Source organism: Fulvia fulva, chromosome 5 (assembly GCF_020509005.1).
Source record: "Fulvia fulva chromosome 5, complete sequence".
Lineage (NCBI taxonomy): Eukaryota > Fungi > Ascomycota > Dothideomycetes > Mycosphaerellales > Mycosphaerellaceae > Fulvia > Fulvia fulva.
Genome location: NC_063016.1, coordinates 5,236,279 through 5,263,335, shown reverse-complemented (window position 1 = coordinate 5,263,335; position 27,057 = coordinate 5,236,279). Strand labels below are relative to the sequence as shown.

At 53.4% G+C, this 27,057-nt stretch overlaps 15 protein-coding genes across 15 annotated transcripts; 7 read left to right on the top strand and 8 right to left on the bottom strand.

Annotated features, from left to right (window-relative positions):
- Nucleotides 1-82: 82 nt before the first annotated feature.
- Nucleotides 83-1,132, top strand: CLAFUR5_06544 (Hydroxylase/desaturase CTB9; the record flags this gene model as incomplete). The annotated part of the gene is made up of 3 exons (XM_047905692.1): nt 83-366; nt 428-564; nt 585-1,132. 3 exons carry the CDS (start codon nt 83-85, stop codon nt 1,130-1,132), a joined length of 969 nt encoding a protein of 322 aa, XP_047761988.1.
- A 633-nt stretch (nt 1,133-1,765) lies between these two features.
- On the top strand, nt 1,766-2,227 carry CLAFUR5_06543 (uncharacterized protein; the record flags this gene model as incomplete). Its single annotated transcript, XM_047905691.1, has 2 exons — nt 1,766-1,925; nt 2,001-2,227. The coding sequence occupies 2 exons, from the start codon at nt 1,766-1,768 to the stop codon at nt 2,225-2,227; spliced, it is 387 nt and encodes a 128-aa protein (XP_047762587.1).
- A 2,185-nt stretch (nt 2,228-4,412) lies between these two features.
- CLAFUR5_06542 (uncharacterized protein) lies at nt 4,413-5,054 on the top strand (the record flags this gene model as incomplete). The annotated part of the gene is made up of 1 exon (XM_047905690.1): nt 4,413-5,054. The coding sequence occupies one exon, from the start codon at nt 4,413-4,415 to the stop codon at nt 5,052-5,054; it is 642 nt and encodes a 213-aa protein (XP_047762588.1).
- Nucleotides 5,055-6,328: 1,274 nt separating this feature from the next.
- On the top strand, nt 6,329-6,772 carry CLAFUR5_06541 (uncharacterized protein; the record flags this gene model as incomplete). The annotated part of the gene is made up of 1 exon (XM_047905689.1): nt 6,329-6,772. One exon carries the CDS (start codon nt 6,329-6,331, stop codon nt 6,770-6,772), a length of 444 nt encoding a protein of 147 aa, XP_047762225.1.
- Nucleotides 6,773-7,139: 367 nt separating this feature from the next.
- Nucleotides 7,140-7,847, top strand: CLAFUR5_06540 (Dothistromin biosynthesis peroxidase dotB; the record flags this gene model as incomplete). The annotated part of the gene is made up of 1 exon (XM_047905688.1): nt 7,140-7,847. The coding sequence occupies one exon, from the start codon at nt 7,140-7,142 to the stop codon at nt 7,845-7,847; it is 708 nt and encodes a 235-aa protein (XP_047762226.1).
- Nucleotides 7,848-10,810: 2,963 nt separating this feature from the next.
- On the bottom strand, nt 10,811-12,046 carry CLAFUR5_06539 (uncharacterized protein; the record flags this gene model as incomplete). The annotated part of the gene is made up of 1 exon (XM_047905687.1): nt 10,811-12,046. The coding sequence occupies one exon, from the start codon at nt 12,044-12,046 to the stop codon at nt 10,811-10,813; it is 1,236 nt and encodes a 411-aa protein (XP_047761912.1).
- A 50-nt stretch (nt 12,047-12,096) lies between these two features.
- On the bottom strand, nt 12,097-12,536 carry CLAFUR5_06538 (uncharacterized protein; the record flags this gene model as incomplete). The annotated part of the gene is made up of 3 exons (XM_047905686.1): nt 12,097-12,165; nt 12,274-12,369; nt 12,507-12,536. 3 exons carry the CDS (start codon nt 12,534-12,536, stop codon nt 12,097-12,099), a joined length of 195 nt encoding a protein of 64 aa, XP_047762320.1.
- Nucleotides 12,537-12,638: 102 nt separating this feature from the next.
- Nucleotides 12,639-13,592, bottom strand: CLAFUR5_06537 (Fatty acid repression mutant protein 2; the record flags this gene model as incomplete). The annotated part of the gene is made up of 2 exons (XM_047905685.1): nt 12,639-12,968; nt 13,044-13,592. The coding sequence occupies 2 exons, from the start codon at nt 13,590-13,592 to the stop codon at nt 12,639-12,641; spliced, it is 879 nt and encodes a 292-aa protein (XP_047762321.1).
- A 474-nt stretch (nt 13,593-14,066) lies between these two features.
- CLAFUR5_06536 (uncharacterized protein) lies at nt 14,067-14,813 on the bottom strand (the record flags this gene model as incomplete). The annotated part of the gene is made up of 1 exon (XM_047905684.1): nt 14,067-14,813. The coding sequence occupies one exon, from the start codon at nt 14,811-14,813 to the stop codon at nt 14,067-14,069; it is 747 nt and encodes a 248-aa protein (XP_047761976.1).
- Nucleotides 14,814-14,870: 57 nt separating this feature from the next.
- On the bottom strand, nt 14,871-17,129 carry CLAFUR5_06535 (uncharacterized protein; the record flags this gene model as incomplete). Its single annotated transcript, XM_047905683.1, has 1 exon — nt 14,871-17,129. The coding sequence occupies one exon, from the start codon at nt 17,127-17,129 to the stop codon at nt 14,871-14,873; it is 2,259 nt and encodes a 752-aa protein (XP_047761913.1).
- A 1,507-nt stretch (nt 17,130-18,636) lies between these two features.
- On the bottom strand, nt 18,637-18,891 carry CLAFUR5_06534 (uncharacterized protein; the record flags this gene model as incomplete). The annotated part of the gene is made up of 3 exons (XM_047905682.1): nt 18,637-18,656; nt 18,709-18,775; nt 18,829-18,891. 3 exons carry the CDS (start codon nt 18,889-18,891, stop codon nt 18,637-18,639), a joined length of 150 nt encoding a protein of 49 aa, XP_047761840.1.
- Nucleotides 18,892-21,356: 2,465 nt separating this feature from the next.
- Nucleotides 21,357-21,806, bottom strand: CLAFUR5_06533 (uncharacterized protein; the record flags this gene model as incomplete). The annotated part of the gene is made up of 4 exons (XM_047905681.1): nt 21,357-21,452; nt 21,504-21,630; nt 21,680-21,703; nt 21,757-21,806. 4 exons carry the CDS (start codon nt 21,804-21,806, stop codon nt 21,357-21,359), a joined length of 297 nt encoding a protein of 98 aa, XP_047762614.1.
- Nucleotides 21,807-22,499: 693 nt separating this feature from the next.
- CLAFUR5_06532 (uncharacterized protein) lies at nt 22,500-22,960 on the bottom strand (the record flags this gene model as incomplete). The annotated part of the gene is made up of 4 exons (XM_047905680.1): nt 22,500-22,547; nt 22,598-22,752; nt 22,815-22,847; nt 22,897-22,960. 4 exons carry the CDS (start codon nt 22,958-22,960, stop codon nt 22,500-22,502), a joined length of 300 nt encoding a protein of 99 aa, XP_047762613.1.
- Nucleotides 22,961-24,279: 1,319 nt separating this feature from the next.
- On the top strand, nt 24,280-24,990 carry CLAFUR5_06531 (uncharacterized protein; the record flags this gene model as incomplete). The annotated part of the gene is made up of 1 exon (XM_047905679.1): nt 24,280-24,990. The coding sequence occupies one exon, from the start codon at nt 24,280-24,282 to the stop codon at nt 24,988-24,990; it is 711 nt and encodes a 236-aa protein (XP_047761961.1).
- A 239-nt stretch (nt 24,991-25,229) lies between these two features.
- CLAFUR5_06530 (uncharacterized protein) lies at nt 25,230-25,874 on the top strand (the record flags this gene model as incomplete). The annotated part of the gene is made up of 1 exon (XM_047905678.1): nt 25,230-25,874. The coding sequence occupies one exon, from the start codon at nt 25,230-25,232 to the stop codon at nt 25,872-25,874; it is 645 nt and encodes a 214-aa protein (XP_047761960.1).
- Nucleotides 25,875-27,057: the final 1,183 nt, after the last annotated feature.

Here is a 27,057-nt window from a genome sequence, read left to right as displayed (position 1 = left end):
CACTTGGGGTATAAATGTATCGTTCCACCTCTGCCATTTTGCATACACGACAACCCAAACAGCAAGTTCCACCACAGCAGTTATGGAGCCCACATCGATCATCGCAACAATCAACTACTGGCGGCCGCCACCACCCGGCGAAGCCGAACAGCCCTTTGGCGTAACGACAGCAGGACATCGACGCAGAAAGTACAATCCTCAACCAACCAAGATCTACAATTTGCGGGGCCGTGAGCACGAGTTTGACTTGGACAAGAATGGGTTCCAGTTCGTGACCGACTGCCCAAGCCGCGAGCGCCGCTGGGACGATGAGGCTCGGATGCGAGAACATGTATACCCTGAGATCGATGCCTTGTTGAAGAAAGTGTATGCACCAAGCTCTCACAACTTCAGGCGGATTTGGTGGCACTGACTCCTCTCCTCATAGGACTGGCGCCACGCACTGCTACAGCATGGGCCACGTGATCCGCCGCTTCTCGATCGCCGACGGCCTGGCCGCGCAGGAAGGCAAAGCCGATAACGAAATCGTCACGCTCACGACGCCAGCTACAGTCGCCAACGTCGGTTCGTTTACTCTTCCACAGCGTCTGCCGCTGTGGCTAACGCCCATCCAGACCAATCCTACAACGGCGCAAAATACGTCCTCGACAACATCATCTCGACCTTACCAGACCGCGCCGTAGCCGCAGACCTCGCCGCTAAAGCCAAAGGCAACAATCGCTGGGCTACAATCAACGCCTGGCGGCCCCTCGGGCTCGTCACAAGGGAGCCGCTCGCAGTCTGTGATGCCGCCAGCATGGAAGAGTCTGATCTCCGCGCAGCCCCTGTACAGCATAACAATCCCACAGTAGCCGATGGCGACGCCAACCCACCTCAGTGCAAGGATGAAAAGTGGCAGGTAGCTGCTAATCCCCAGCAGAAATGGTATTGGCCGAATGCGATGACTGAAAGGGAGGTCTTGCTGGTAAAGTGCTTTGACTCTAGGAGGGATGGGAGGGCAAGGCGGACGCCACATAGTACGATTCAGACGCTGGGTGATTGTAGGCCGGTGAGGGAGAGGATCGAGGTGAGGTGGTTGGTGTTTTGGGAGGGTGTGGATGCAGAGGGGGGTGATGAGGGGGTGAGGGGGTGAGGGGGTGAGTGGGGGATCTTGAGTAGTTGGGGCCACGGAAATGATGGGAGGATGGGGTGCTTGGGCATGATTGACTGGCTTGTATGCTGACGAGCACCTGTAGTAGCGTGCCCTCGTTCGAGTCCCACAATTCGCCTACCCAGGTACCAAGGCACAACATGCTGCTGTAATGGAAGATCATGAAGACTAGACATCATGAAGCCAAGCTTGCGGATCGTTGGAGACCATCATACGCAGTAGTGAGCCCGCACGCGGGTCTTTTGTTCAGGCGGTGTGGCAATTAGATATTACCCTCGGCCAACATTCGAAGTGGACAACGAGAATCAGGATAAGATCAAAGAAGCCATCGTCGAATGAGCCCCATGGGGACCAGAATAGTGCCGAGTCGAGACTCGAGAAGACCCTTGACGAGTCGAGGTGCTGGGACTAAGGTGGCGAAGACTTAATGCCGAAGCGACATGAAGGCTGAAGAAGCGATGAGTAAGATTTGGTGAAGCGGAAGGCATTGGCAGTGAGACATGTCTTCAGTCTACTCGTCCTTGTCGGTGCTAGCAGTAGTAGCTGAGACACTGCCACGAGCTTCTCGTTCATGGCTAACACACCTCTGTCTAGCAGCTGCTTGCGGCATGCAGCATGGATAGGTGTATCAGATGGAAGGTATCGATAGCGACCTCAACGATGCAGACGAATGCCTGCATCTCTTCAGGATGTGATGATAGCGACTGGGCGCTTGGATCAAGAAGGCTAGTGTACATGTCTTACTTAGACCCAGAACGGACCGTCGTAGGGCGAGGTAGGTATGCGTTCTCGAACTCTGTAGAGACTTCCTAGCTAATGTCTTAAGATACGTATTGATTCACCTCTACAGCTACGGCGAACAAAAGCAAAGACTGCAACAGCAACGACGACTCTGCATCCTTTTTCCCTTCCAAAGCAACCATGAAACTTCTCGCACTTGCTATGTCCATGGCACTGTCTCTCACAGCCGCCCAGCTCACTGAGCTATACTGCGACTACGGCTCTGGGGGCAACGGTGATTGCGAAAGGGATGGCAAGTACACATATTGCGTAAGTGCAGTCCACAAGGCAGTATGACTGGTGCCAGTTGTCTCTAATACTGGCACTTGCCCACACTTCGAAACTAAGCCCCTTCCTTGCTAATACTCATTCCGTGGTGCTCGTACACTCCAGCTGTGCCTTTCCAAGTCCTAAGAGGTGTTGGCGCGGGGACAATGGATGGGGACGGGAATGAACTTTGTGGTCCTATTAGAGATGGAAGACAGGTTGGCAGGCTTTACTGTGCTTGATTGCGTTGCGCGGGAGGGGATTTGTGGACCGGACGCCTGGTATGTACAGACTTTGATCGCGATGTTGTACAGGACCTCGCCCACGTGGTGGACGTAGTGTGTACAGCTCAGCTTGGGAATAGGTAGCAAGGAACACCAGGCTTTTGGATCAGCACAGAAGACATAGACGAGGCTTTGTACGCCGGCCCTAACAGAGATGCAGCAGCTCATCCTTCATCGAGAATGTCTTGCATGTGCAGATCGTGGAACGCACCTCGGTGTATTCACCCATACCGCACAGGCCAAGCCACGAGCAAAAGATCAGTAAAAACATGCAACACAAGGGATTCCCACGTGGTCACCTACCGTAGTACTAGTCTTGCGGTCCAGGGCTTGTCTATCACGGAGGCAACAGTGTATCAGTAAGCCATGTACACATACTGGCGGTCAGTGTTGGTTTGTCGAGTCTTGCTCCTCTTGTGCCTCAAGTCGTTGGCATTGGGTACGGTTATATTATGGTCAGTTCTGACAGCATGAAGGTGCGATGAAGTTGTGCAGCTTTGCAGGATTTCTTAGCCTCTGCATCAAGCAACGCAAAGCTACCTAGCGTTCTGATCGACATGCCGCTCACTCCAAGCGGTCCTGGGCAGATTGTCAAGTCGTGGCTTTGGAGTCACTGACCTGTTTGTGTACACCACGGCTCGTGTTGAAGATCGATGTGACGTGAGGACTTCTCTGCGATCTGACTCACACTTGTCGCCTCGCCGTTTGGTCGTTTGATCATGGAACGACCCTGGTCGTATTACGGGAACCGACAAGTGGGGACTGTTACTGCTGTCAGCTGGAGTATTGCTTGCTTGACACAGGAGCCTATTGCCTTCGCGACAGGTGCTCTGGTCACCCTCGTTGTTGTCATCACCACCTCATTTACGGGTTGTGGCATAGTCCAAGCAGCAGGTACAAGCCTCAGTGCCAAAGTTACACATGTCGCACTGGCAGTGTGCCTCGGCGCAGGCATCTACGGACTCTTGTATGTTGTCCTCGACATTCGGAAGGCTCACATGCCATCTTCTAACCCGAGCTTATAGCCTGCAAAGCTTCAGCATCTGGCTTACCACGCTAAGTGTCACAGCAATCGTCTATTTCCTGGACCGCACTAGTGCCGGTGATGCCTTCATGTTTGGCTTTGCGGTGACCATTGGACGTGCAACTCTCAAAGAAGTCCTGACCCTCTGGAAGGGGCAACAAGCTTCAGATGGAAGACTTGCATCGCCCGTATTCTTCTGGATCGTCTGCGGACTGACGGTGCTGAGTGCAAGAGCACTGGAGCTCTCATGGGTCATGCAGCGTGGAGGAACGATAGGAAGGCCGCCGTCATGAAGTAGTCCAACCGGATTCCATACGGGATCCCGGACATTCACTGGCCTATGGTCGTATGTGCTAGAACCTTGTCGCTGCAAAACTATAAAGACGAGTTGTTTACGTGCAGTCAAATGATATTTGCACATTACTTACGTAATCGAGATAACGTGGAATCAAGATTTGACTTCGGCAGAGCACCTGACTTGGGAGGCAGGCACAAGATCAAGGAAATGTTAACGGCCTTCACTTCTTCCTCGAGCCAGTTCACCCTAACGCTATGTTATCGACTGAGCTTGCGAAACACAACTGCCCTTGCATGATTGATGGCGGACATGAAGGAACTCAGGTGACCAGCAAAAAGTGCCCACCCAAACACCACCAACTTTCGCCGCGGACCACTCACTGTTAGGGTGACGATGATAACACCTCAGGTCCTGACTATACTCAAGAGGCATGGATCATCATGGCGCGGTGCGACGAAAGCCTTGTGCCTTGCTTCGAGACGTCGGCATACCAAGCGTCGTGTGGTTCGAGGACGCGATTCGTGCTTATGGCGTACCAACAGTTGTCTTCGATTTGCATGTCCTGGTGCTTGACATCGATGCGGCAGCGATAGTACTGCAACAACACCGATGGGAATCATCGAGCAACAGAATGCCGCGATTGGCAATGCGGTACTCGATATTAACGAGTATCCTCAACTTCGGCTGACCGCAGCGGCTACAGAAAGCGGAAGAGATGTTCATGAGGCCGGCGTCGAACAGACCTGGAAATCCGCACTTGTACTTCTCCCAGCCATGCAGTGGAACTTCAGCTCTGAGCGAAGTCCCTCCAGGAACGACTTCTTGCCTGAACTTCAAGACGTGGTCGATGCTTTCATCGACAGCCTCCTAGACTCTGCAGCGGACTCGGGGCTACGCACTTGTTTGAATGTGCAACTGGCTTATCTGTACGGTAACACGCAAGAACTGGAGTCTCGCGACTTCGCGTATCGCCTATTGTACGAGCACCGCCAGTACCATTACGACATCTGCGCCGGCATGAGTTACGGCACAGTGCCATTTGTTGAGCACCAGCGCAAAATCAGGCAAGCTTTGAGAGACGGAACTCTTGAGCTGCAAGAGTGTTCGGCTGCTCGCGACGACGAAGGCTTGTTCAGGGAAGCCGCCGAGGCGCGCTTGCTTGCTTCACTTCCGCCAGTATTAGTCAGTGACAGCAAGTCCGATGAGGAAGATGGTTCCGGCATATCGATGGACGAGCGAGAAGACTCATGAGGCTTGGTTTTCAATGAGTCGGAGCTCAGCATTTCGTCATGCGACGGTCAGCATCCCGGCCGTTGTCACTCGGGCATATCATGCACTGCCCTTACTAGAGCACGACTTTGCTGCACAGTACTGGCCTGCACACTTCGATCCGTCCTTGTGGGAAAGAGTCGTATCTTATCCAGCGACGCAAACTCTGCGAGACTTATTACTCTTAATGACCTACTACCAACTCTACGAGCCTCCCAGTACAGGAAGATGGGCGAAATGTGTTCGGAACCAGCACCCTTGGCTCCTTCAATGACAGATTCTGCCGATGTGGTCATTGAAACGCCAAACGGCATCCACGAAACCGAATTGCACCCATAAGCCCGGATGGCCGTTTTCCCGCTTCGTATCGACTCGTCTGTGCTTGAAGGTGGCCGTGATAAGGCGTTCAGCAATGTCGTCTTGCCGCTTCCTGAAGGGCCAGTGTTGGCTGTCGAGCCTAGTCCTTGGATCTGCAAAAACACATCGTCTAAGATCTTCTTGCCTGCGGTGTCTGAGGCCTTCCTCTGAACTATCACCGAAGCTCTTTGGATAATGCTCGGCAGTTTTGGTAGGGTAATGGTCAAGTTCTGTGCTGTGATCTCATTTCGAGCTAGGCCCATGGCTTTTGTATCGCGACGTCATTGGCCTCAGAAGATGCATGTGGACAAATGGACAAAACAGATGAGACTGGCAATCTAGTCCGTTCCTGGACGACAATACCCAGCTGCAAGTCTTCGAGACCAGAGTGTTGGGTGCAAAACCTCGAGGTGATCAGCGAATGCCGACAGTAGCACCTCATGGGTCCCGCGGACCAGCCACATGTCTAGCATGTTGCCGTGCAGTATGCAATGGCAAACGACGTTCGATCGCGGTCAAGCAGGACTTCTGTACTCGGTACTACTGACTGTGCACCGGGCTGAGCTGATCGCTACTGTTAGGGGGATATGCTCACCTGCATATGGACGTCAATCTCTTCCTGCATACGGACAAGCGCATTCTGAAGATGCAGTTCCGGCCAGAGAGCCTTCGACTGCGACGACCATCTCCAGAGGTGTGAGCTGGGCGGCAAAGTGATGCATGAACTTGCTGACCTGCGAGAAAGGTGAACAATCAGGGTCAATAATGCAGTGTCGCGGAAAAGGACAGAGCAAGATTGCCGGATCGGGCAACGGTTCGTGATGATCTGAAGTGCTTCGGTACTTGCGGCACTAGATCGCCACTTAGCGCGCTGTCATAGCGGAACAGGTGGCAGCGTCATGCTCTCAATGGGGTCGATCACCGCATATTCGAAGTCGTTGTCAAGCATCCCTCCTAATCTTGATGGACCACCGCACATCTATCAGTCTGCAGACACCATGAAGGCTTCCACCGGCATCGCCCTTTCCGTGGCCGGCTATGCAGCAGCATTCCATTTTGTCCTCGAGCTGGCCAATCAAGCTGAGATGGCACAACCTGCGCATCTGCTGAAGCGCGAGGAACCACCTCCGCGCGAGCCTGTCAGGAAACTCAACCTCCCAAACACTGGGACTCCCCCACTGCCTTTCAATGCGCAGGATCAATACGTCGACGTCACCGAAGGCAGCGGTCATGAATGGCGGGCCCCACTGCCTGGTCAGCTCCGTGGTGAATGCCCTGGTCTAAACGCCGCGGCAAATCACGGCTTCCTCGACCGACCGCAGCGGAGTGACCACCATCGCTGAGGGTATGGTGTATCCAAGGCAAAAATCATTACAAGATTACTGTCTTCCCAGATCTAACAAGTCTGTAGCAACCACTGGTCTGATGGAAGCATACAGCTTCCCAGAGTCACTCGGATTCTTCCGGGGAGTTATCGCTGTCGGACTTAGCGGTGACCCAATCACCCAAAGGTGGTCGATCGGAAGTAGCTTCACCCCGGCATTGTCTTTGTCTCCAGCCAGAGGTCTCACAGGTCTGCACATCAAAGCTTGAGGGAGATGCCTCCAGCACGCGGGTGAGTCATCAAGTCTGCACAAAGCTGGCAATCGTGCTCATGTTCGTGGCCAGGGTGATGCATACTTGAACGACGGCAGAGTCGGCGTGTTCGAAATGCGACGATGGGAGCATTTGTGGAATCTCGGTGAGACCCACGGTCTAGATGAGGCTGCTGCCCAGTCTTATTACAATACTCGCTGGTCCATCTTGAACAATCCATGCTATTTCTCATCCCCTCTCGGAGGTCTCCTTGCTCCCGCAGCAACCCGCCTGCCCGTGGATATGATGTCGAACCACTCTGCAGAGGTCCCGGGCGGTACCCTCATGCGAGACGTCCTGAAATCGTTCTTCTCTGTCAGTGGAGACGCTCCAGGAGAGTTTGTATGGACCCCAGGCAACGAACGCATTCCTCAGAACTGGTACAAGCGAGCATCCCTCCAAGCGTTCACTGCCACCGAGGCTATCCTTGGCGTCTTCACTCTGAACAGCGCGTATCCAGGTATCTACCGTCTCGGTGGCAATACTGGCACCGTGAATTCTTTCACCGGCGTCGACACTGCGAATTTCACCGGGGGTATTTTCAACCTCGAGACCCTGACCCAGGGCAATAACGCCGCTTGCTTCTTCTTGCAAGCATCTCTGTCCGATCTTCCCGACGCAGCAGCCCCTGTCCTCGGTGCCATTGGTAGCGCTCTTGGATGGGTTATACAGCAGCTAGGTCCAAGTGCAGAGGCGCTTGGCTGTCCGCAGTTGAAGGCGTTCAATAACGATGTGTTCAACCAATTCCCGGGTGCGGCGTACATCGGTAGTGGAGAAGCTTAGGTCGCGGAATGAATCATGGCTGTTTTCCATCATGATGATGCAGTCGAGGATTGCACGTCCGATTCTGCACCACTATATAGCCTGTGGAAGCCATATCGTGGTGATGTTGTGATTTTCTGAAGCGTGAAATTTGCTTGTGATGCTTGCCTCCGGATGCGGGCCACAAGCTTGGCGGGCTCAGATGGACGGAGGATTGGGTCTTCACTTCCTCCTTGGACGCCGGATCAACTCCTTCCTCACCCCTACATACGATTATACTTTTGCGTGGCTTTTGCGGCGAATGCGACTGCCATCAGTCCTTAAAGCCGAGTGTAACACTGTCTGTCTGAGACGACCAGCTCGCCGCGACCGAACAACTTCCGTACTGACAGCCCCTTTGGATGTCCTTGAAAACGGCCGTCTATGCCCACTTTTCCGGTACCTGCTGTACTATGGCCTGGCTTGAAATCTTCGAAATAGGGGGTACGGAACAGGTCAGAGTCAGAATGCTAACCTCTAAGCGAAACGATGCAGGCGGCCTCGTGCTGCATGAGGTGGCGTGCGAGAAGCTCAGCTGGAGAGGCTGAGTCGAGGCACTGCTTTCTCGTAGCACGTCTGGCCACATACTTCAGATGTGATGCTTTCCTTTGATGCTTTCCTGTGATGATGTCTGTAATTCATGGTTGAACACACAGCATAGGCATGGAAACGCAACTACTACCTCGTTCTGGCTCTGCAAAGCGACGACACAGTCTGGACGCAGTCGACACTTCGGCTGGCGGTCCGCCCAAGAGACATGATAGACAAGTGGAGCCTTTGTGCGAGGTGTGCCAGGTGGTCGACTTCAGCAAAGTCTTCACAGATCAGGGGCCCAAGCGCTCCAATATGGGAAGCCTGACGCATGTCTTCACCTGCAGCGACTGCCCACTCTGTCGACACATCAAAGCTCTCTATATCAAAGCGAACCTCCACAGCCCCAAGGTGACAGACAGGACTGGCAAATTTACCAGGAAAGATTACCTGCTAACGAGCACCTTCGGCTGCCTGGCGTTGGCACCATGTTTAGGCTTCGCATCCTGGTTCGTGCATCTAAGTCGACGGCTTTGACCTACCCCGGTGGTTTCGAGCTCTGCGGCACACAAGAAACGAGTGAGTCAGCGCGAAGTAAGTCCCTGATGTCCCGTCGACCGCTCCCGCAAAGATTCGACCCAGCTATCCTAACCTCGTGGTTAGATCCGAATCCTGAGACCCTGCCTCCACTGAAATGGGATTTTGGGGACGATGCTTCACTACATGATCTGCTGACCTCCGGAAAATTCCACGTACTGGACTTAGTCTCGAACACAGTCGTCAGACTTCTGTCACCTGCAAGATACCTTACGCTATCTTATGTTTGGGGTCCAAATCCAAAAAATGTGTCCGACTACACCGAGTTGTGTAGCAACATCCCACACGGGATCCGCCACGTTGATTTTCATCGGGCGCCGCACGATCTGCGACGCAGCGAGCCTGGTTAAGTCGATGGGCGAACGATACTTCTGGATTGATGCTCTGTGCATTGATCAAGCTGACAGTGCCCACAAAGCATTCCTCGTCTCGAAGATGGAAGTCGTTTATCGCCACGCGTTTGCAGTCGTCATCACTGCTGACAGCGATCATGCCGACGCTGGGCTGCACAGGCTTCGAACCACCGGCATTCCCGATGAGACTATAGCCTTCGTCCAAGACAATCAGCTCACGCAGCTTTGTCCGACCAGAATGTCAATGGTCGCGGCTCTCAAAGAATCCACATAGGCCGAGAGAGCATAGACATATCAGAAATACATACTGTCCCTATAGATGATTATCTTCACCGCTGGAGAGGTCTATTTCAACACTCCTTTCTACTAGGAACGAGAAGCGTACACTATCGTTTCGAACATTACGGCGCCGAGTGGTAAAGTACGAAAAATGATCACTGGCAAGAAATGTCTCCCCGGTGAAGGCCTAGTGGATAGACGCCTCAGAACCCCCGGGGACTGGTACGACTTTGCTATGGCTACATATAGCCGGAGAAAGCTTACGTATCCGAGCGACCGTCTGAGCGCGTTCATGGGCATTGTGAACCACCTGGCACCTGACACCTGGTCGGAGCCACTCTTCGATGCGCTGTGCGGCCTTTTCCCACTCCAATGGGCCCAAGGAGGGGGGATCGCTGGTCTACTCTGGAATCATGGCTCCGCATCAGACACCTTGGCGCAGAGGATACCTCCCAGCAGTGACAAGTCCCGTGCTCTGCCTAGCTGGAGCTGGGTTGGATGGTCAGGCAGTATGTCGTGTGGACCAGTGGTTCACCTGACGCCCGTACTGCTGAACGAAAATAGTATCAAACTGGTTTTATCCCAGCTTCTACACACAGACTGGATGTGGCCATATGAGCCCAAACCTTGCGAGATATCCAAAGCAGAAGGGACTATTTTACATATCTGGGCACCACTGTTGGTAGCCAGACCTGTACCTGAAGACTATGCAAAACGTTCGGACACGGTCCGGTTCGTTCGAAACACGCTTCACAGGACGCTCTCGGTGGTCTTGCCACAGAACCTGCCTTGCCCGAGTACTGAGGAGCTGCATGAATTTTTATTGATCGACACACTTCCGCCGCCTGTGGATATATCCCGTTGGATGATGATCAAGAGGATCTCGGGCACACCCTTCCACGAGAGGCTGCATCTGGTATGGGAGGCAGGATCTTCGCTTCGAAGCTTTGACAGAGCGGAATTCCGTCACATCAAGCTGATCTGAACGAAGATTATGCCTACGTGACCATGCAAAATGCTGTTATACATCGAAATTGGCGCTTGCTGTCTTGCCGTACTTGATCGGAAGCGAATGAAAACATCTGGCTTCACCTGTTCACGGACAGCCTGCCCGCAGGCGAAAGTCTCAATGTCGTCTCTCCCTGTTCGTGGTCCAATACCGACACCAATAGTCCCGTTACTCACTCACTTTCCCTCGCCATCCTCCCTCTGTCCCTCCCCAACCACACAAGCCCTCCCCAACAACCCCTCATTAACCATCGGATTATGCAACTCGCCAATCGTACTCATACACGCCGCCGCCGGATCACCACTCCCCGCCAAACTCCCCTGCCAATACTCATTCCCCGGAAACGCATTGCCATCCCACGCATAACTCAACACAAGCAAATGATCTTGATACCTTCCCGCCCGCTTCGACGCTGGATCTCTTCTGCTAAAAAGTAATTCGATACCCTTTGGATTTCCTGCTTTGATCGCTGCGGACTGGCTGGCTGGGGAGCAGGAGACCCATCCGAACTCGATCGTCGCGATGCTCGGGAGAGGTAAAGCGGAGATGGCAGCCGCGCAGGTCCGGACGTAGAGGTCATTCTGTGCAGAGGAATGTTGCCAGACTCCGAGGCCCAGACCGACGACATACACATACGCCTTTGTCCCCTGCTCCGCCGCGCGAGCGTTTGCCTCCAGCAGAAGAACCTCCGCCGTAATGCGAATCCTTGCTGAGTACATCACCTCATCAAACTCTTTCGCTTCATCCCTCTTCCCTTCAGAGAAGTTCACGAAAATCTCCGTAAGCTCCGGATGCATCCTCGGCTCCTCCACCGGCGGAAGGATGAAAACACAATCCATACGATCGTCCCTCTCGAACCTCGCGCCAACCAGACCCATAATCACACCCCTTTGCTCGAAGAAAGGCTCCTGGTCAGGACGACCACAATGATTTCTTGAGCCGGAGTTGATGAAGTAGCTAGGACCACTCACACCGATCAAGCTGCCTAGCATAATCTCGTCGTAGCTCAGGTAATTTTTCAACATCAAGACCTCGTTGAGATGCTGTTCTTCGGTCCCGTTTCGATCCCATTGTTGTTTCCCGTTGTTGAGTCGGCGGCCGTCCCGGAGGGTGGTGCACTGGTCCGACCGACCCAAGAAGGCGAGAGGGCGCTTCTCGATGAGGCGGGAGGTGAGAGTGCGCCATGTGAGGTCTTTGTAGAGGGATTGTTCGTGAGAGGAGCCGTGTTGGAGTTCGTGCTTGAGGAAGTTCGAGGCGAGAGTTGGGAAGTTGGGGTGGACAATGATTCGTGTTGCTGCGGCGTCGGATTTGATGATTTTTGGAGGGAAGTTGCGGATGCTGTTGGTTTTGATGGGTGGTCTGACGAATAGCCTGTCCAGGGTGAGGCGTGGTCCATCGTTGGATTGTGACATTGTGGTTGTTGTGTGTGGTCGCAAGAGTTGTGCTGTCAAGGTTATGAGGGTTAGTCTTTCAGGTGTGAAAGCTGAATTCGGGCGGGGACAAAGAGGTCTATGTTGTGGTCGCTTTCGGTCTGTGAAAGGCTTGCACTCACGTAGTAGTCGAGTTCTGTGGTCATGTGTGCTCTTGTAGTGAAGTGTTATACTCGTGCGACGTACAACACAGCCGCCATGTGACTCACTTGTGTGAGGTGTTGTTGGGATAAAGGTGAAGCTCCAGCCACAATGAATTGCCCAAGGCGGCAGTCCGAGGTGATCTGGATTTCATTCACTTCTGCCTGCCAAAACTTAGATGCAGTCAGTAGCTGAGAGGCTGAGGCTTAGCTTGCAGTTGTCACATGTATACCATCGTCAGTAGACTTGCTTCGAAGCTGTGTTGCTTGCATGTAGCTCAGTCAGCATTTCCGTGTCGCACGGTGTTGAACTCTTTGCCCGTGTTGGACATGCGCGGTGTATTTGCTATGCTCTTACACAGCACTCCTTGCTATGCTCATACCTCTTGCTAGACCTCCCATTGTATGCTCCCCAACGCCATCTCTTGCCTTCTCTAAAACCCATAAAACTTGACCCTCTCCTCAATCGGCTCCTCGCTCTTCGTCGGCAACTGATCTCTCGCACCCTCCTTCGGCTCGCCGAAAACAAGCTGCGCCTTCAAGCTCCACTCCAGTGGGATGTTCCAAATCTCCGACGCCTTCTGATCAGGCAGCGGGTTGTAATGCTGCAAATTGCAACCCAGTCCCTCCGTCTCGAAGGCAGTCCACAACTCGTACTGATGCATGGCTGAAGTGTGCTCAGACCAGACGGGGAACTTGTCGGCGTAGGTGGGCAGTTTGGATTGCAGGGCTTTGATGGGGTTTGGGTCTTCGTAGAAGAGGATCTATCAGGTCATAAACCGTCAGTACCATTCCATACATCCCCACTCTCACATCACCATGTCAATATGTAAACATACCGTCCCATAAGCCCCCGAAAACATATCCATCCTCTGCTTGGTATGCTCCCACTTATCCTCGGGCACATGCGCCTTGAGCACATCACTCACAACCTGCCAGAACTTATCATGCTCCTCCTTCACCAACACGACCAGCCTCGCCGACTGGCTATTGAAAGACGACGGAACATGCTTGATAGCCTGGGTAACAATCTCCTTGATACGATCGTCCGAGATCGGGGACTTCTTCTGCAAGCTGTAGACGGTGCGACGGTGCTTGACGGCGTCTTTGAAAGAGGTTTGGTCGTAGCCTTTGATTGCTGACATGGTCGCGGTAGTTGTGCTGAAGTGCGAGGATGTGAATGTCGTGGTACGGGAGCTGTGAGAGCTTGTAAGTGTCGAAGCAGTAAGTGGTCTCAACAAGGCAGAAGTGTTTCGAGACAAAAGACTCCTCAAAACTAGTGGGGCAGACATGTCGTCGTGGAGGGGCAGGCACAGAACTAAATATGCCAACAAGATCACGCCAACAGCAAGGACTCCACCCAAGACCCGCGAGGCTGGTGCTGGCATTGGGGAGCTCTGATTATGCAATGCTTTGAGACGGATATGCAAGCTGGGCAGCACCAACTGCCTTTATCGAGGCCATGCTTCCTTCGTCAGCACCCGGTATGCAGATGCCCTCGCCTTGTCAATGCTGTGCTACGGCGCCGAGCATGACGGGATTCGGGCTTCATTGTTGGCGATGGCTGACGAAGAACTGATCAACGGCAGATGAAAGAAATGTCGGCAAGTTTACCGCGCAATCCTACCGTCCGTGGACTCGGCCGAAACCTCTCGGCGAAATCGCTTCTTGGCAATGCAGGTACGCAAGCATACGATATGGCGTTTCAAAACAATACCAACAGTGTCTACACTACCAACACATCCCCTATCCACTAATACCCACTGCTCAACAGCGAGCTCCATTACACCACAACCTTCCAAGCCATCAAGCAATACCAATACCGACCATATTCAACAGCCTCTCCACTCCGTTCCGCCATCTCAAACAAAAGCCGGTGTATTCTCCTTGCTCCTACGATCATCCAACCAGTTCGTCACAAGTCTCTGTCCAGGCGATCTTTTAGCTGCGCTGAGCTCCGCGATCCCAAAAGTATCTCTCGAGGGGCGCGGCTGCATGTACATCGAGCTCGCCTTCTTGATCTCCTTCCTCTTCTTCACTGTACCTCCAGTCGCAAGCCATTCAGAGCTGGAGACAGCTGGCAATGGCGGGCGTGTGTTTTCCTGATTGACGCTGGGCATGCGAGGAGATGCAGCAGCATAAGGTCCGTTTGAGATGTTGCGGATAGTGTTGTCTTCCATCAAATTGGCTTCGGCAGTCTTCCGAACAACCTCGATTGGTGTCGAGCGGCCAGTCTTGCTGTTGCGATAATGTGCTCGAAGCTCGTATGCTGACTTGGGGCGAAAAGGAGCCTTCCCAGTGTACACTGATGGCGGGACATAGGCTGGGCCGTGAGCATACGGGTCAATGACTTGGCTTGCGTCGATAGCTGGTAGCTCTACTGGCATGCGCTGGTAGCTGGGCTGTGGATGCAAGACAGGGTAGGCCTGTGCTGGCCGCTGTTGTCCGAACACTGCAGAGAATGCTTCCAGGCTCGGCTGGCGGCTGGTTGTGCGAGAGCGGCCTCCAAGCTGTTCTTGACTCTCCCGTGGTGACACATGTCGTGACGATACGTTGCTCTGACGGCTGACCGGACGACTACCGCTGATTGCTGGGTAGCGACCGTTCATCTGACTCGAAGCATTACTGCCGGCGCGCGGGCGAAACTTTGACTCTCCCAGGTCATTCTACATCGTAGGAGACAAAGAGCCTGGTCTGCCACCAGCCACTTGTTGGGCGGGAGTAAAGTTGCAGATTTCATCGGATAACCACTTGCGCCATTCTCGACTGCCTTGAATACGTTTGGTGGCATCTCCATGTTTCGGGCCAGGCGAAATGTCATACTTCCTGACCTCACGGCTAGTGATGGTGATGGTAGTCATGCCAACATCATCGGGTGTCAATGGGCGTGGAGATGCGCCGTCGGTACCACGTGAGTACACGCTGGGCGACAAGGCGTCCATACGAGGAGCACCGAGGTTGGCATGATACGGCAGATCGTTGTGTGGCACGGGATTGCGCATCGACTGACTGAGAGAGCGCATTTCGTATGGATTGTCTTCGGGCATCATCTTTCTTGCTGACTGCCCTCCCTGAGGAGCAATCTCGTCCAGTGGAGATTGCCATCTATTCTTGTGGCGTTCCATCCGGCGAGTGAGTTGTTCTTGCGAAGGCGCTGAAGATTTCGTGGCAGTACGTCGCTTGAGTCCACCGCCTGGCGTACGCTCAGGTGAGCTTTGTTCGTCAGCGCCGTTGTAGTCGGGTCCTGGGCTGGTGACTTCTTTGATGGGCGATGGTATGTTGACAGCACCATATTCTGCTGGGTCAAGAGGTGAGATTGGCCGGATCGTGGATGAGAGGCTTGTCCCATAGCTTTCTGCAGAGATGCTGCAGCGCTGTTGCGATGGCAGTAGTGCACGTGCAGAGGAGGTCGACTCTCTTGATGTGATAGTGTCTGGTCGTGGTGGTATGGGTGGAGAAATTGAGATTTCCTGCCGAGGTGGGTCGATAGAGTTGGATGGTCTAATCACTTTCTGCAATGCCTCGTACAGGCTGTGACTCTGACTCTGACTCTCTTCGGATCCCTTCAGATCAGTTCTGCTGGTACGGCGGAGCTTGTTCTGTATCGGCCGGCCGAAGAAGGAGCTTCTTTTGCGCACCTTTGTTGCATCGTCCCCTTGAGCAAAAGGTCCATCCCTGGTGCGCGTGCTGTTCATGCCTGCGACAGTTGAGGTTGTCCAGCTTGTGACTCTCGACCGCGCAAGGCTTTCCTGGCTACCGTTGTTGCTGTTTTGAGTGCTGTTGAATTTGACCGCGGGCGGCCCGAGTGTTTCTGCTGTGGCAGTCATGAATGGATCCGTGCAATCAACTACGGGATTGACCTCTGCATCGCTGACATCATCTTGGCGCACGGTGTAGTGCAGATCGTTGGCCTCGATATGTTGAGGAGGAAGGCTGATTGGCTTTGAGACTTTGCGAAAGACCTTCTTGAGGCGGCCTTTGATGGTGTCTGACACTTTGCGTGACTTTTCCGGCTTAAGGGCATTAAACGCTGGATTGACGGGCAAGGGAGCGGCATTGCCATCGTTAGCGTAATTGAAGGGAGGCAAGGACGAGTTGAGGTTGGTGGCGGTCGTCGTCGCCCGCCGCTTTTGGAAGGGAGCCAGCATGAATGACTTCCTCTCTCGCAGACGCTTGGCATGAAGATCTTGCAGGTACTCATCACGAGCCATGTTGCGAATATCCTCATCTGTCTGCGTTTCGCGAAGAGACGGCCGACGCGATCGTGTAGCACGTTGATCCGCAGCGGCAGATGGGCGATAGTCTGGCGTCTTACGCAGGTGAAATATGCCAGCGGGGTCGGCTCCAAGGTCCGGCAGCTGCAAGGTTGCGTCGGGGTCCTGAATGGTTTGTGAAGATCGAGCCTGAGGGCTCCCTTCTGTGTATGCTGATTGGCGTCGGCGGACTTGGCGAGCAGAGGTGGACGCCGATGATGCCGGATCGTTCGGCAACAGCTTTGGTTCTGCTAAAGGAGGAATGACCGACCTTCTCCGTGTGATGATGGTGCCTTCCTGAGTTTCTTCGATCGATGTGATCGGTTTCGATGGACTTGGCAGACACGACACTGGCCTCACTCTGGGCTCATCATCGGCTCGCGCCAGAGACTTCCTCCGTGCGATCTCGAAGTGACTCCCTTGGCTCGTGCCGTCTTTCTGGCTGCGTCGCCGCTGCAGCTTGGGCGGGACTGGGCGTGATGTCGGGTGTTCGACCTCTTGCGCACGCCTATGAGCTTCGATTGCCGCGGCTTCTGCATGTTGCTGTGACCCGACGTAAGGCTCGATGTTGGTGGACTGGCGGTGATGGCTGGAGGTGGCGGTGTGGGCGGACGAGTTGGACTTTGCTCGTTGGAGCCGATCGGCGGCGTTGCTGTTCGATCGTGAGAGCATTGCTGCAGGCAGGCCGGTGTTTCCAATCGTTGTAGTCTTTTCCAATCTATGTCGCACTCATCGATCGTGCGTGAAAAGCATGCACCATGTGAATGGGCCTCGTTGCTGAGGCGTGTTGTGGGCTGAGCAGATTGCAGAAGAAGGACCTACATGTACATGTTTACCCACCGTTGCGTGTCAGTGCCGCATTGGCAGCCATCATCTGCCATGTTGAAGTGGCTCCTGCTGTGCTGCTGCCACGGAGCAGGCACGATGAACTGGGTGCAACGCCTTGGATCGTCAGGATAGCGCGCATGTTGGCAGCGACAACGTGACCCGAAGCAAGAGACGTTCATGTCGTCGTCGCTCCTTGCAGTCGGTGCTGGCAGGATGTTCAATGTTTGGTGTGGGAGGAGGTCCCAACTTGCAAGTTGGGAGGTCAAGAGGGAAAGTCAATGGTTGCTTCGGCTCAGACACACCAGGACATCCAAACAACTCTAGCTTGCATGGTCTGAGTCGTGAGCAAAATGCAACAACAGGGCAACTGGTCACATTTGTCCTGTACTCCAAATCTCGAACAACATGCCAACATTACCTCCAACTCCCTCGTGCTTCGTCACATCAAATCCGTCTCATCAATCCCAACAACATGCTCCAGATTTCTGCTTCGTCTGCCATCTGCAGCAGGTATCGAAAGCGCCTCAGTCAATACAGTTGAAGCCAGATCCCGAGCACTGTAGATACCTCTCAGTTAGCAAGTCACCGTCTAGACGGGGAGGAATCATCATACCTGGTGATCGGGTCCAGGATAGTGCTCTGAGATGCATTCCCTAGTAGTCGAGCCGAAGCTATAACAGACCACGGTCGCCGTGTCGTCCTGTGGACCAGTACCACTGGGGTCTTGACATCTGTATGAGGAAGAACGCGATCAGCATCGAGACTGGATCAACAATGCTGCAATGATCCCAGAAAGGGATGCAACATTCAATGCTGGCGAAAGGACCCGAGAGGTGAGCCTTACTTGCAGTTGTAGCCTGCGAGAGCACTGTTCCATCTCAGTATCACCATCAGGATCGTTCTGTTGAAGCTTCATACCCACGAGCTTATCAACAATGTGGAGATCGCGAGGGAAATGTGTGCAAACTTCATATCGATCGTTCAGATATGTCAACGTCGAGAATCCTAACAGTTCCTTTTCTGGTAATCTGGAACTCAATGTCTGGTACTTCAATCTGGTAGTTGATGACTGATGGACTGACACTCTGATAAGACTCCTCAAGGAGACGTCCCGTCCTCTATCAATCCACAGCATCCCCCTCCCACGCTCTAGACTCACATTCTTAGACGGTTGCAATCAGACTGTCGTTTTGCTCGTGCCAATGGACTGTCGCCACGGGTGAGCAAATGATAGAAGCGCACTGAGGGCTACGGCGACTGCCTGTGTGCGATGTAACATTGACATGACGAATTATACATAGATCCCCAGTTACAGACTCCTCCCATACATCAAGTTACATCAAGTCTACTTTCAGCAAAAAGCTCCAAGTGCTATCGATGATCAGTCGTGATTCCTTCAAGTATGGACGGACACACAACTTACCACCTTGACTTCTACAGCAAAGATCAATCTTGCCAGAGTTGATGCAATTGTCGCCATTACCGCCACACTGCTCATGCGTCAGCCCCAGTCCATCCGTCTCGGTCATGGAAATACTCTTACCTGGTTGTTCTTGCCCGGGGAACCGAAGTTGTAGCAGCTGTCAACGATGTCGCGGCCACCCATAGAGCAGTAGTATGTTGCCTGGTTGTCCTGAGGCCCGGCTCGGGTCTTGACATCTGCAAAGTGTTATGAGTGTGCTTCTGATGCGTCACGAGCTGGTCTCGGGGACTCACTTGCAATTGTAGCCGGCGCTGACCAGGCTGCTGAGTGCTGCCAGCAGCGCGAGGAAGACCAAAGTAGAGCGCATATTGATCAGTGAATCGGAGGCGTAAGGAGTGACTACGATGAACGAGTAATTGCGTGTGTGCGGGTACGTTCGTCGAAGTGGTTGTTGCGGGAGACTTCAGATATGTTGCTTGGTACTCCACATCGCATAGTTGGGGTAGTGTGACGAAGGTGAAAACGAGATCCCATTCGTTTCCCAAAGGCTTCTGTCTCAGCTCGAACAGTGATATCCGCGGCACCCTACTGCCGTTGCTTGTATTCAACAGGAATATGTCCGTAACAATGATACACCGGTCTCGACCTAAGCTGATGGATCATGGCCGGAAGGGCAACTTGACGATGACGGTGCCCGTGAGCTTGAATGAGGGTGTCTTGGATCCATGATCGCAAGAAGTAGCTGTAATCGTGTAAGTGTGAGAACTGCAAGGTCTTTTGACAGACAAAGAGCCAGCCAATAGCCGCTGGGCAACTTGCACGTTCATGCCAAAGACCTACAGTGACATCGCGTTGCTTTGACCTAACCTTGGCCTGCTGGTCGCCATCGAATGAGAAGAACGGCGTACGTCACTCCATGCGATGTTCCCAGCATGTCGTTTGGCAGCCTTAAGAGGTGAAGTTGAACTAAGCTAGGCCCCTGCTTAGCCCCCAGATCAGGCCAAGAAAAGCAACGCTGTTAGCTCGGTCACCGGACTGAATTAGCATGGTCATAAGGCCTGGCAAGAGTAACATTGATCTGGACCTGGCGACTCCAGACCGAAAGCAGCAAGTTGACAGCCCGCGATCAGGCTGACCGCTCCACGGGTTGGCTGGGGTCCGGTTCGTGCGAAAACAGTCCGAGTGTGTGCAATAGCGGACCGCAACACCGCGCTACTATCTCGGCAATTGACGGGAAACAGCACACACGTGGTACGCGACATTTCAGAGGAGAGGTGTCTCAGACATCTGCGATATGCTAGAGTGATGCGTACGAAGCCTTCAGGAACGTGCTGCAAGCAGTAGTGGTGTCTCAAGGGCGTGGAGATGTCTGACTCTACGCGTTCCATTAGCGATCTCGTTCGAAAGAGGTCTTTATATACCAAAGTCAGACAACTTATCACTTGATCGGTAGCAATCGCCACCAGACACAGATATCGCAATCACCAGCCACTTTGCACACCACATCTCGTGAACGTGAAGTCGTTCTTCCTCATAGTCCCGGCGCTGGTCGCTCTGGTCCAGGCGGCTGCCGTTCCTGGTAGTCCGGCACCAATGTCGAAGCGAGGAGACAATGGTGACGACCCACTCGAGGCTCGTTACGCTTGCGACTATCATCCAGGAGACTGCAATGTACGTTGATTGCGAGCAGAACCTCGTGACTGGCACAGTGGTCTAACAGTAGTCCTTATCTGTAGGAATCGATCGGTTCCCAGCATTACTGCCAGAGCGGCGACAAGTGTTGTCAAGCTGATACTTGCTTGACTGGTTACCAGACATGCGTCGTAAGTTTTGAGAAGCCCGAAGAATCAGAGCCAGAGCTGACCACTTTAAGAACACCTCCACCGGTAAGGCTCCGGGTAATGTGTTCTGGACGCCAGAGGGAGTTGTAAGCACTCGAAATCTCTCAGAAAGGCCGAGGCTGATCTCAATGTAGCAATACTAATACTGTGTCGAGGTCTGCTAGACAACTTCGCCATCGTTGGGTGAGAGGGTGTTGGCGGTGTGATGAGAAAGATGTTCGACATCTTCGAGTGTACGATACTGATGCTTCGTACCACATACCGCATATAGCCACAGTAGAGGAGTAATGATGACTGTACCTCCTTCGAGCATTTCTTCCTCTGTGCATCTTCATGGACCCGACGCCATGCTCAACTCTGCTTACCTCATCGCGGACAGACCACATGATTCTCTGCGGACACAGGACACGAAGGCGTGCGACTGTTCAGTGGAGGATGATATGATGTTGATGGTGATCCCCACGATCCCTCGGATGAGGAACAGGAGGCGATGATGTTGATCACGAAGGCTGAGAGCGCGCTAGTCCGCTTTGGGTTTGCAACGTCAGCAGTTTCTCAACCTCGCAGCCAAACCTGCGCCATCACAACTTCCGTCATTCACGCCAAGTCGTCATCACATGTGCTATGCTACTGTCTCAGTGAATACACGTCTCGTAGTGCTGAGGTACGGCATCCCACCACAAGCACTGTCGTTCAGGAGCACGACAAGCGTACTCGGTGGCGCGCGTGTCCAAACATGATCAAAAGTGGCTGCATAACACGACAGAGCTGATTTCATAGGTTCATCTATGCTTATATGTACACGGTCTAGTTCCAGCAGAAGGCACCCTGCGGCGCACCGTTCTGCTTGCAGCAAGCATCAAAGATGTGCTCCACAATCTTATTCTCGCCACCACACGAGCACTGTAGGCGGTCTCGTCAGCGCGCCAGGGTATCATCATTAACCGGACTCACCTGGTTGTTTGGTCCTGGTGCATTGGCGTTCGGGCAGAGCTGAGCAGCTGCTGAGTTGCCACAGCATACCCAGGTTGCCTCATTATTTTGAGGCTCTGTGCCGTACGGGTCCTGGCATTTGCAATTACTTGTTCTGGTCAGCACACGTCCGAGCTACCAGGCTCCAGCACACTCACCCTGCAGGCGATACGGCGAAAACACTGTAGCATGTCAGTCATTGATGCAGAAGACCCATGGGCGTAGAAGGACCGACCTTCCAACAAGGAGCGAGAGCGAGAGGGCAGCGACTGATGTGAACTTCATATCGATGGTGTGTGGCGATATCTGGAAGAGCTGGAAGGGAAGGTGAGTCTGCTGTTGCTTCGGAGTGTGGTGGTCTACTCTGGAGGCGCCAGCCTGATGGTCTTTACTTGAAGCGTTCGGACGACTCCAACCCGAGTGGTCTCAGATCATGGCGGCCAGGCACGGCATCACCTTGGAAACACAGTGACAGTATCAACTAAGGGTACCTCACAGGCATCAGCGCACCGGATTGGGGCGTAGACCGCGACATACTGACCATGTGCCCTACCTTCTGCATTGGGCAAGACTCGACCAATTCCCTAGTCCCGGTCCGGTGGTCATCGCTCTGTGGCTCAAGCGTCTCATCATTGGGTGTCTCACTTGGAGCAGCCGACATGTCGGCCACTGTCGGCATTTGAGCTTGTCATGGTTTGACATGGCTCCCAGCCAGGCTCGCCTCCTTTAGTGCTCCATTGCACGAAAGCGACTACGATACACGTGGGGTCTCCTGTGCCCTATCGCAATGGCACGTGGGGAAACGTGAAGAGTGACTACACCAAGCAATTGCTGCCAAGCAGCGTAACGAAACAGCCACAAGCTCCAGACTGTCGCCTGGCCAGCTTGATCAAGGTGAGTGAATTCTGTGATGAGTGATTGACAGAACGCAGATACATTGAAAGTCATCTATCTGGATACCACAGTTCTCTACCGCGGTCAATATCCATCATCAACTCGTCTAATACCAGCAGTAAGCACCAGGAGCTGTGGGCGTTAGCTGCCGTCGCTGCCGACTCAACGCGTTCGACACTTACCTCCAAGGCTCTTGCAGCACTGATCAAAGTCGTAGGTGATGACGCAGAAGTTGTTGCCCGATCCGGAGCATTGATGACTGGGTAGTTGGCCTTGTCGCACGAAACGTTGTTGCCGTTCTCGCAGCACATCTCGGTATACTCGTTCCACTGAGGACCTACAGACGTAGAGATGTCAGCGGTACTCGACAAGCACGTGGCAGAATGCTGTCAAGCTTACCAGTGCCAGAGGGGTCCTGGCATTTGCAGTTTCCTGTGATGATATGAGCAACGTGTGTTGAACTGGAATCGACACTACAAACCTGCTGCAAGTGCGCTGCCGCACAGCATAGCGAGAGAGGCAACAATGGCTGCAAAGGACTTCATTATGATGGCAAGGAATTGCTTGACCTGTGAGGAACGCGTGTGATTGAGATGAAGTTGCCGATTTGACTGACGATGCACTGAGCTATCGAGGCCCTCGCCAACATATGGCTCGAGACGTTCACGCTCTCGACCTCTTTGCATTGGTCATGTCTCGATGCCCAGTCGTGGCCGCTACACTGCCGGCTGCGGGACCTCAATCTCGCTACACTCACACTGGTCAACTTTAGCAGCAGCTTCAGGGCATGCTACTGCGCGCGCTGTTCTGGAGAGGTACACGACGAGTGTTGAACACGTGCGGATCTAGCTTAACGACCCGGCTGTTTATCAACAAGACAGAGCGCCAGAGGTGCCATGCTGGTTTGACCTTGGCTCAAATCCAGGATCAAGCGTCTCCAGCGATCGGAGATCAAATCACAACCAGGCTCGCAAGCCCTGGTCATCGTGGTCAGGCATAAGCACTCTCGTGTTCTTAGGCTTCGTGGATAGCGTCGGCGAATGCGGTGCCACCAGGTCGTAGTACGTATGAAGATCAACATTCTACTGAGCATCACCAACAACACCGGCTACAATACCACGTGGGGAGCTCTCAACGACACCGCAAACCTGAGACACTTTCGTACAGGCAGCAACACGAGAGCCGTATCCTCGTATCCTCGCAAAATTGAAATCTCAAGTACTACACCGAGCGCGAGACGTGGCCGTACACCTGAGGGCTCGTAAACCTAAGCCGTCAGCAGAGTCACCCACGTGTCAGTAGCAATGCACGAGCCGTGAAAGCGTCGGACGATACTGATCTGGAACACAAAGCTCGAACTCCAGGCCGCATGATCATGGTCATTTCGGCCCCTCCGCAAAAACAGCGTGATCGATTGAATGAAGACACTTCCAACTCACGACGCTACATGATGGGACATCAGCAGTCGAATGCTCAGCGTACCCAGGAACAAAGCTTCCTGGAATACGGATGAAGGCAATGCCGTCGGCTGGGCATAATCCCAAAGGACTGTGTCGTGATTGGGGCGGATGTAGCCGCGGCTAAGAATTGACCTTGTGCGGCTTCTCCTTCAGCCGACGCGTCTTGACTCTTCCTTCCACTGGATCTCGCGTCGTGAACTCATTTACACCTCCATCCTTAGGCTAAACAATTCCCATTGCCTCAGGCGATACTGAAGTGCATGCCTGGAAGTATTTGAGACACGCAGAACAAAGGACTTGCGATGGAACGAGCAACTGTGTGCTTTACTAGAATCTGACCGGAGACCGATCGAGCATATATCTATCTCGCTCAGAGGTCAGTCCGCTGTACACAGGCTTGCAACATGCCTGCTGCAGAGCTGCCTGTCTTGACCGTCGCCACGTCGAAGCTTTGGCGACGATGGCTTGCACAGAATAGCTCGAACATGCCCGGAGTCTGGCTCACGGTAGCGAAGAAAGGCACGACGAAACCTACGTCAATGACCTACGCCGATGCCTTGGACGAGGCCCTCTGCTGCGGCTGGATAGACAGTCGAACTCGCAAGGTTGATGAGTATACCAATTCCTGCCGCTTTACGCCACGAGCACCCAAAGGCTTATGGTCAAAGCGAAACGTGGGCTACATAGAACGTCTGCTGCAAGAAGGACGCATGCAGCCAGCAGGTCTTGCGCAAGTCAAAGCTGCCAAAGCCGACGGCCGCTGGGATGCTGCGTATTCTGCTCAAGGAGAGCCGCCGGAAGAGTTCTTCGCGGCATTGAAGCAGAATCCGGGGGCCCAGAACATGTGGGACAAGTTGAACAAGGGTAATAGATGGCATATTTACTTCACCTTACTCAATTTGAAGACCGAGGCTGGGAAAGCGAAGCGGATCCAGGGCTTTGTTGAGATGCTAGCACGCGGGGAGACGCCTGTGCCGCAGAAGAGTGCGGCGAACAAGACTTCAAAGAGAGCGGCGTCTGCAATGGAACCCCTTGATCAAGTCTTGCCTCGCGAAGCTGTGGTCCGGAAGACACGATCTGGAAGGAACGCTCCCTCCTACAGCGACACAGGCTGAGCGACCGTCTTCGTATCAGTACTACGATGTGCTCACTCACGAGTTTCGAGCTGCTTCGGATCATGCATTCGTTCGAGACCTTTGTGGACACAATAGTCAGCATGCGGACCTAGGCGCTGCTAGAAAACCCATGGCTTGCTCTTGCGACAATGTTTCCTCGTTCTTTGCATTCGCGTCGCTAAAAGTGTAGCGTGTTCCTGCTCATCACATCGCTGCTCAAGAAGACAGCCTCCCTCAGCATGGACACTGGCAGCCTTAACATCAGCGCAGAACTCACCCTCCGAAAGTCAAACCCTTGGAACGCCCCATTCACCAACGACAGAACATGCAACTACGAGCTCTGCCCTGCACCGGAGATAATGACCAAGGCCGTGCAATGTCAAATCTACCGCCTGGATGACTACTGCTCACAAAAATGCCTTGGAAAAGCAAGAGCTAATCACAGCAACCATTGCGTGCAGTATCAAGCACAGCCTCTGGCAACTCCAACTCACCCAATCGTTGAGACGCACGTGACCGCGGACAGACCCACGTACACCTTCCAGCACAATTTTTTCGATCCGCTGAAGAGGGAACACGAGTATAGAATTAAGCATTACGGCACGGCGAGAATTGCGAAGACGGTGGTCATGTTCGCAGACGATGAGGACAATTTGGCATTCTATCAGAACCTAAAAAATGATGGAACTTTGAGGGAATGCTCTGTTCCCTTGACAAACGGGCCCGTGGTGGGGCTCGATATGGATCCAATACATGCCAGACAGCAAAGGAAGCTTAACAGGAGTTGGTCTAAGCCCATTACAGACATGAATGCCTGGATCGGCAAGAGCACCAGCCAGCACTACTGCCCGAGACGAAATGCTAGAAGAATGGATTCGACCTGATTCCGTCTATCGCGTATTCCTCACCTCCCAGATAGACGACGACGACCTAGTCGTTCTCGACCTCGAGAACATCGTGATCCTCGGAAGGGGACCAATCCAGCATCGACAGAAACCAGACCTGGACACAGTGGATGGATGGCTCACATGTGCGGTCAGCGGGGCACATACATGACCATCTTGCCAGGTCTTGGGCTCACGACTCATCAGCACCAGAATGAGTGGCTGCTAACATCTTGGGTGGACACGGCGCAGCACTTCAGGAGTGATGGCATGCTGGAAGGGATCGGGCAGGCAGTTAATGAGGAAACACATTCCCTGGATTAAGAGGGAGAGGATCGACAGCGCTGACGGCATAAAGCTGGGTGGGTAGGGACTGGGAAGGATGGGGTCAGATAGCATCCAGCTCACCGCGGCTCAGACGGGAATCTTGCAGGTCTGGGTCGACCACTGCGGACTCCCGATTCGAGTGCTTTCGCGAGCGTTCAGATGTGAAGTTGTGTACTTTTGCTTGTAGGATCAGACACGGACAGCGAAGAATCTCCCCGAGGCGGTTGCCCTGTCTCAACCTCCGTCACTGCTTCCGAGCGATGAAGCATGAGATAAGTCGAATCCTTCCCTAAAGAGAAGCGAGAGAGCTGGAAGCTGAAAGCCGCAGCTGACATCTTCGAACCAAGAAGACTGTACCTATGACACCTTCCTTCATCCTCATCCTGCTACCCTACCCTACCCTATCATGTACACATATACGAGCGTGCCCTAGGGATATCATGCTTTCACAACAAGCGCCCTGCTCAAAAAGAGAGAATAAACAACGACAAAAGGAAACCTCCCCATCCCATCCGTATCGTTATACAAGATAGACCATGCCCACCAACCATCACCATTCTCGTTCCTAGTCCTGTGTTCCTCGCATCACCACCGGCCATGCCATAGATTAAGCGTGAGATCCTTCATTGAGTATCCATTCTGGGTCCACCCGTACAGACAGAATGCGAGCCAAGGGACAGCGATGACAAAGAGCCAAAACTGCATCCACCACTCATCTTCCAAAGTTCGCCAGAATACGCCCCAGTACATTATGGCCATGGGTAGACCGAAGACGACGTTGAACCAGATGAACTCGAAGGTCAGCCAGTTTAAATTGTCTCTGATCATCTCCGCGTACGGCGTGTAGTACTTTTCC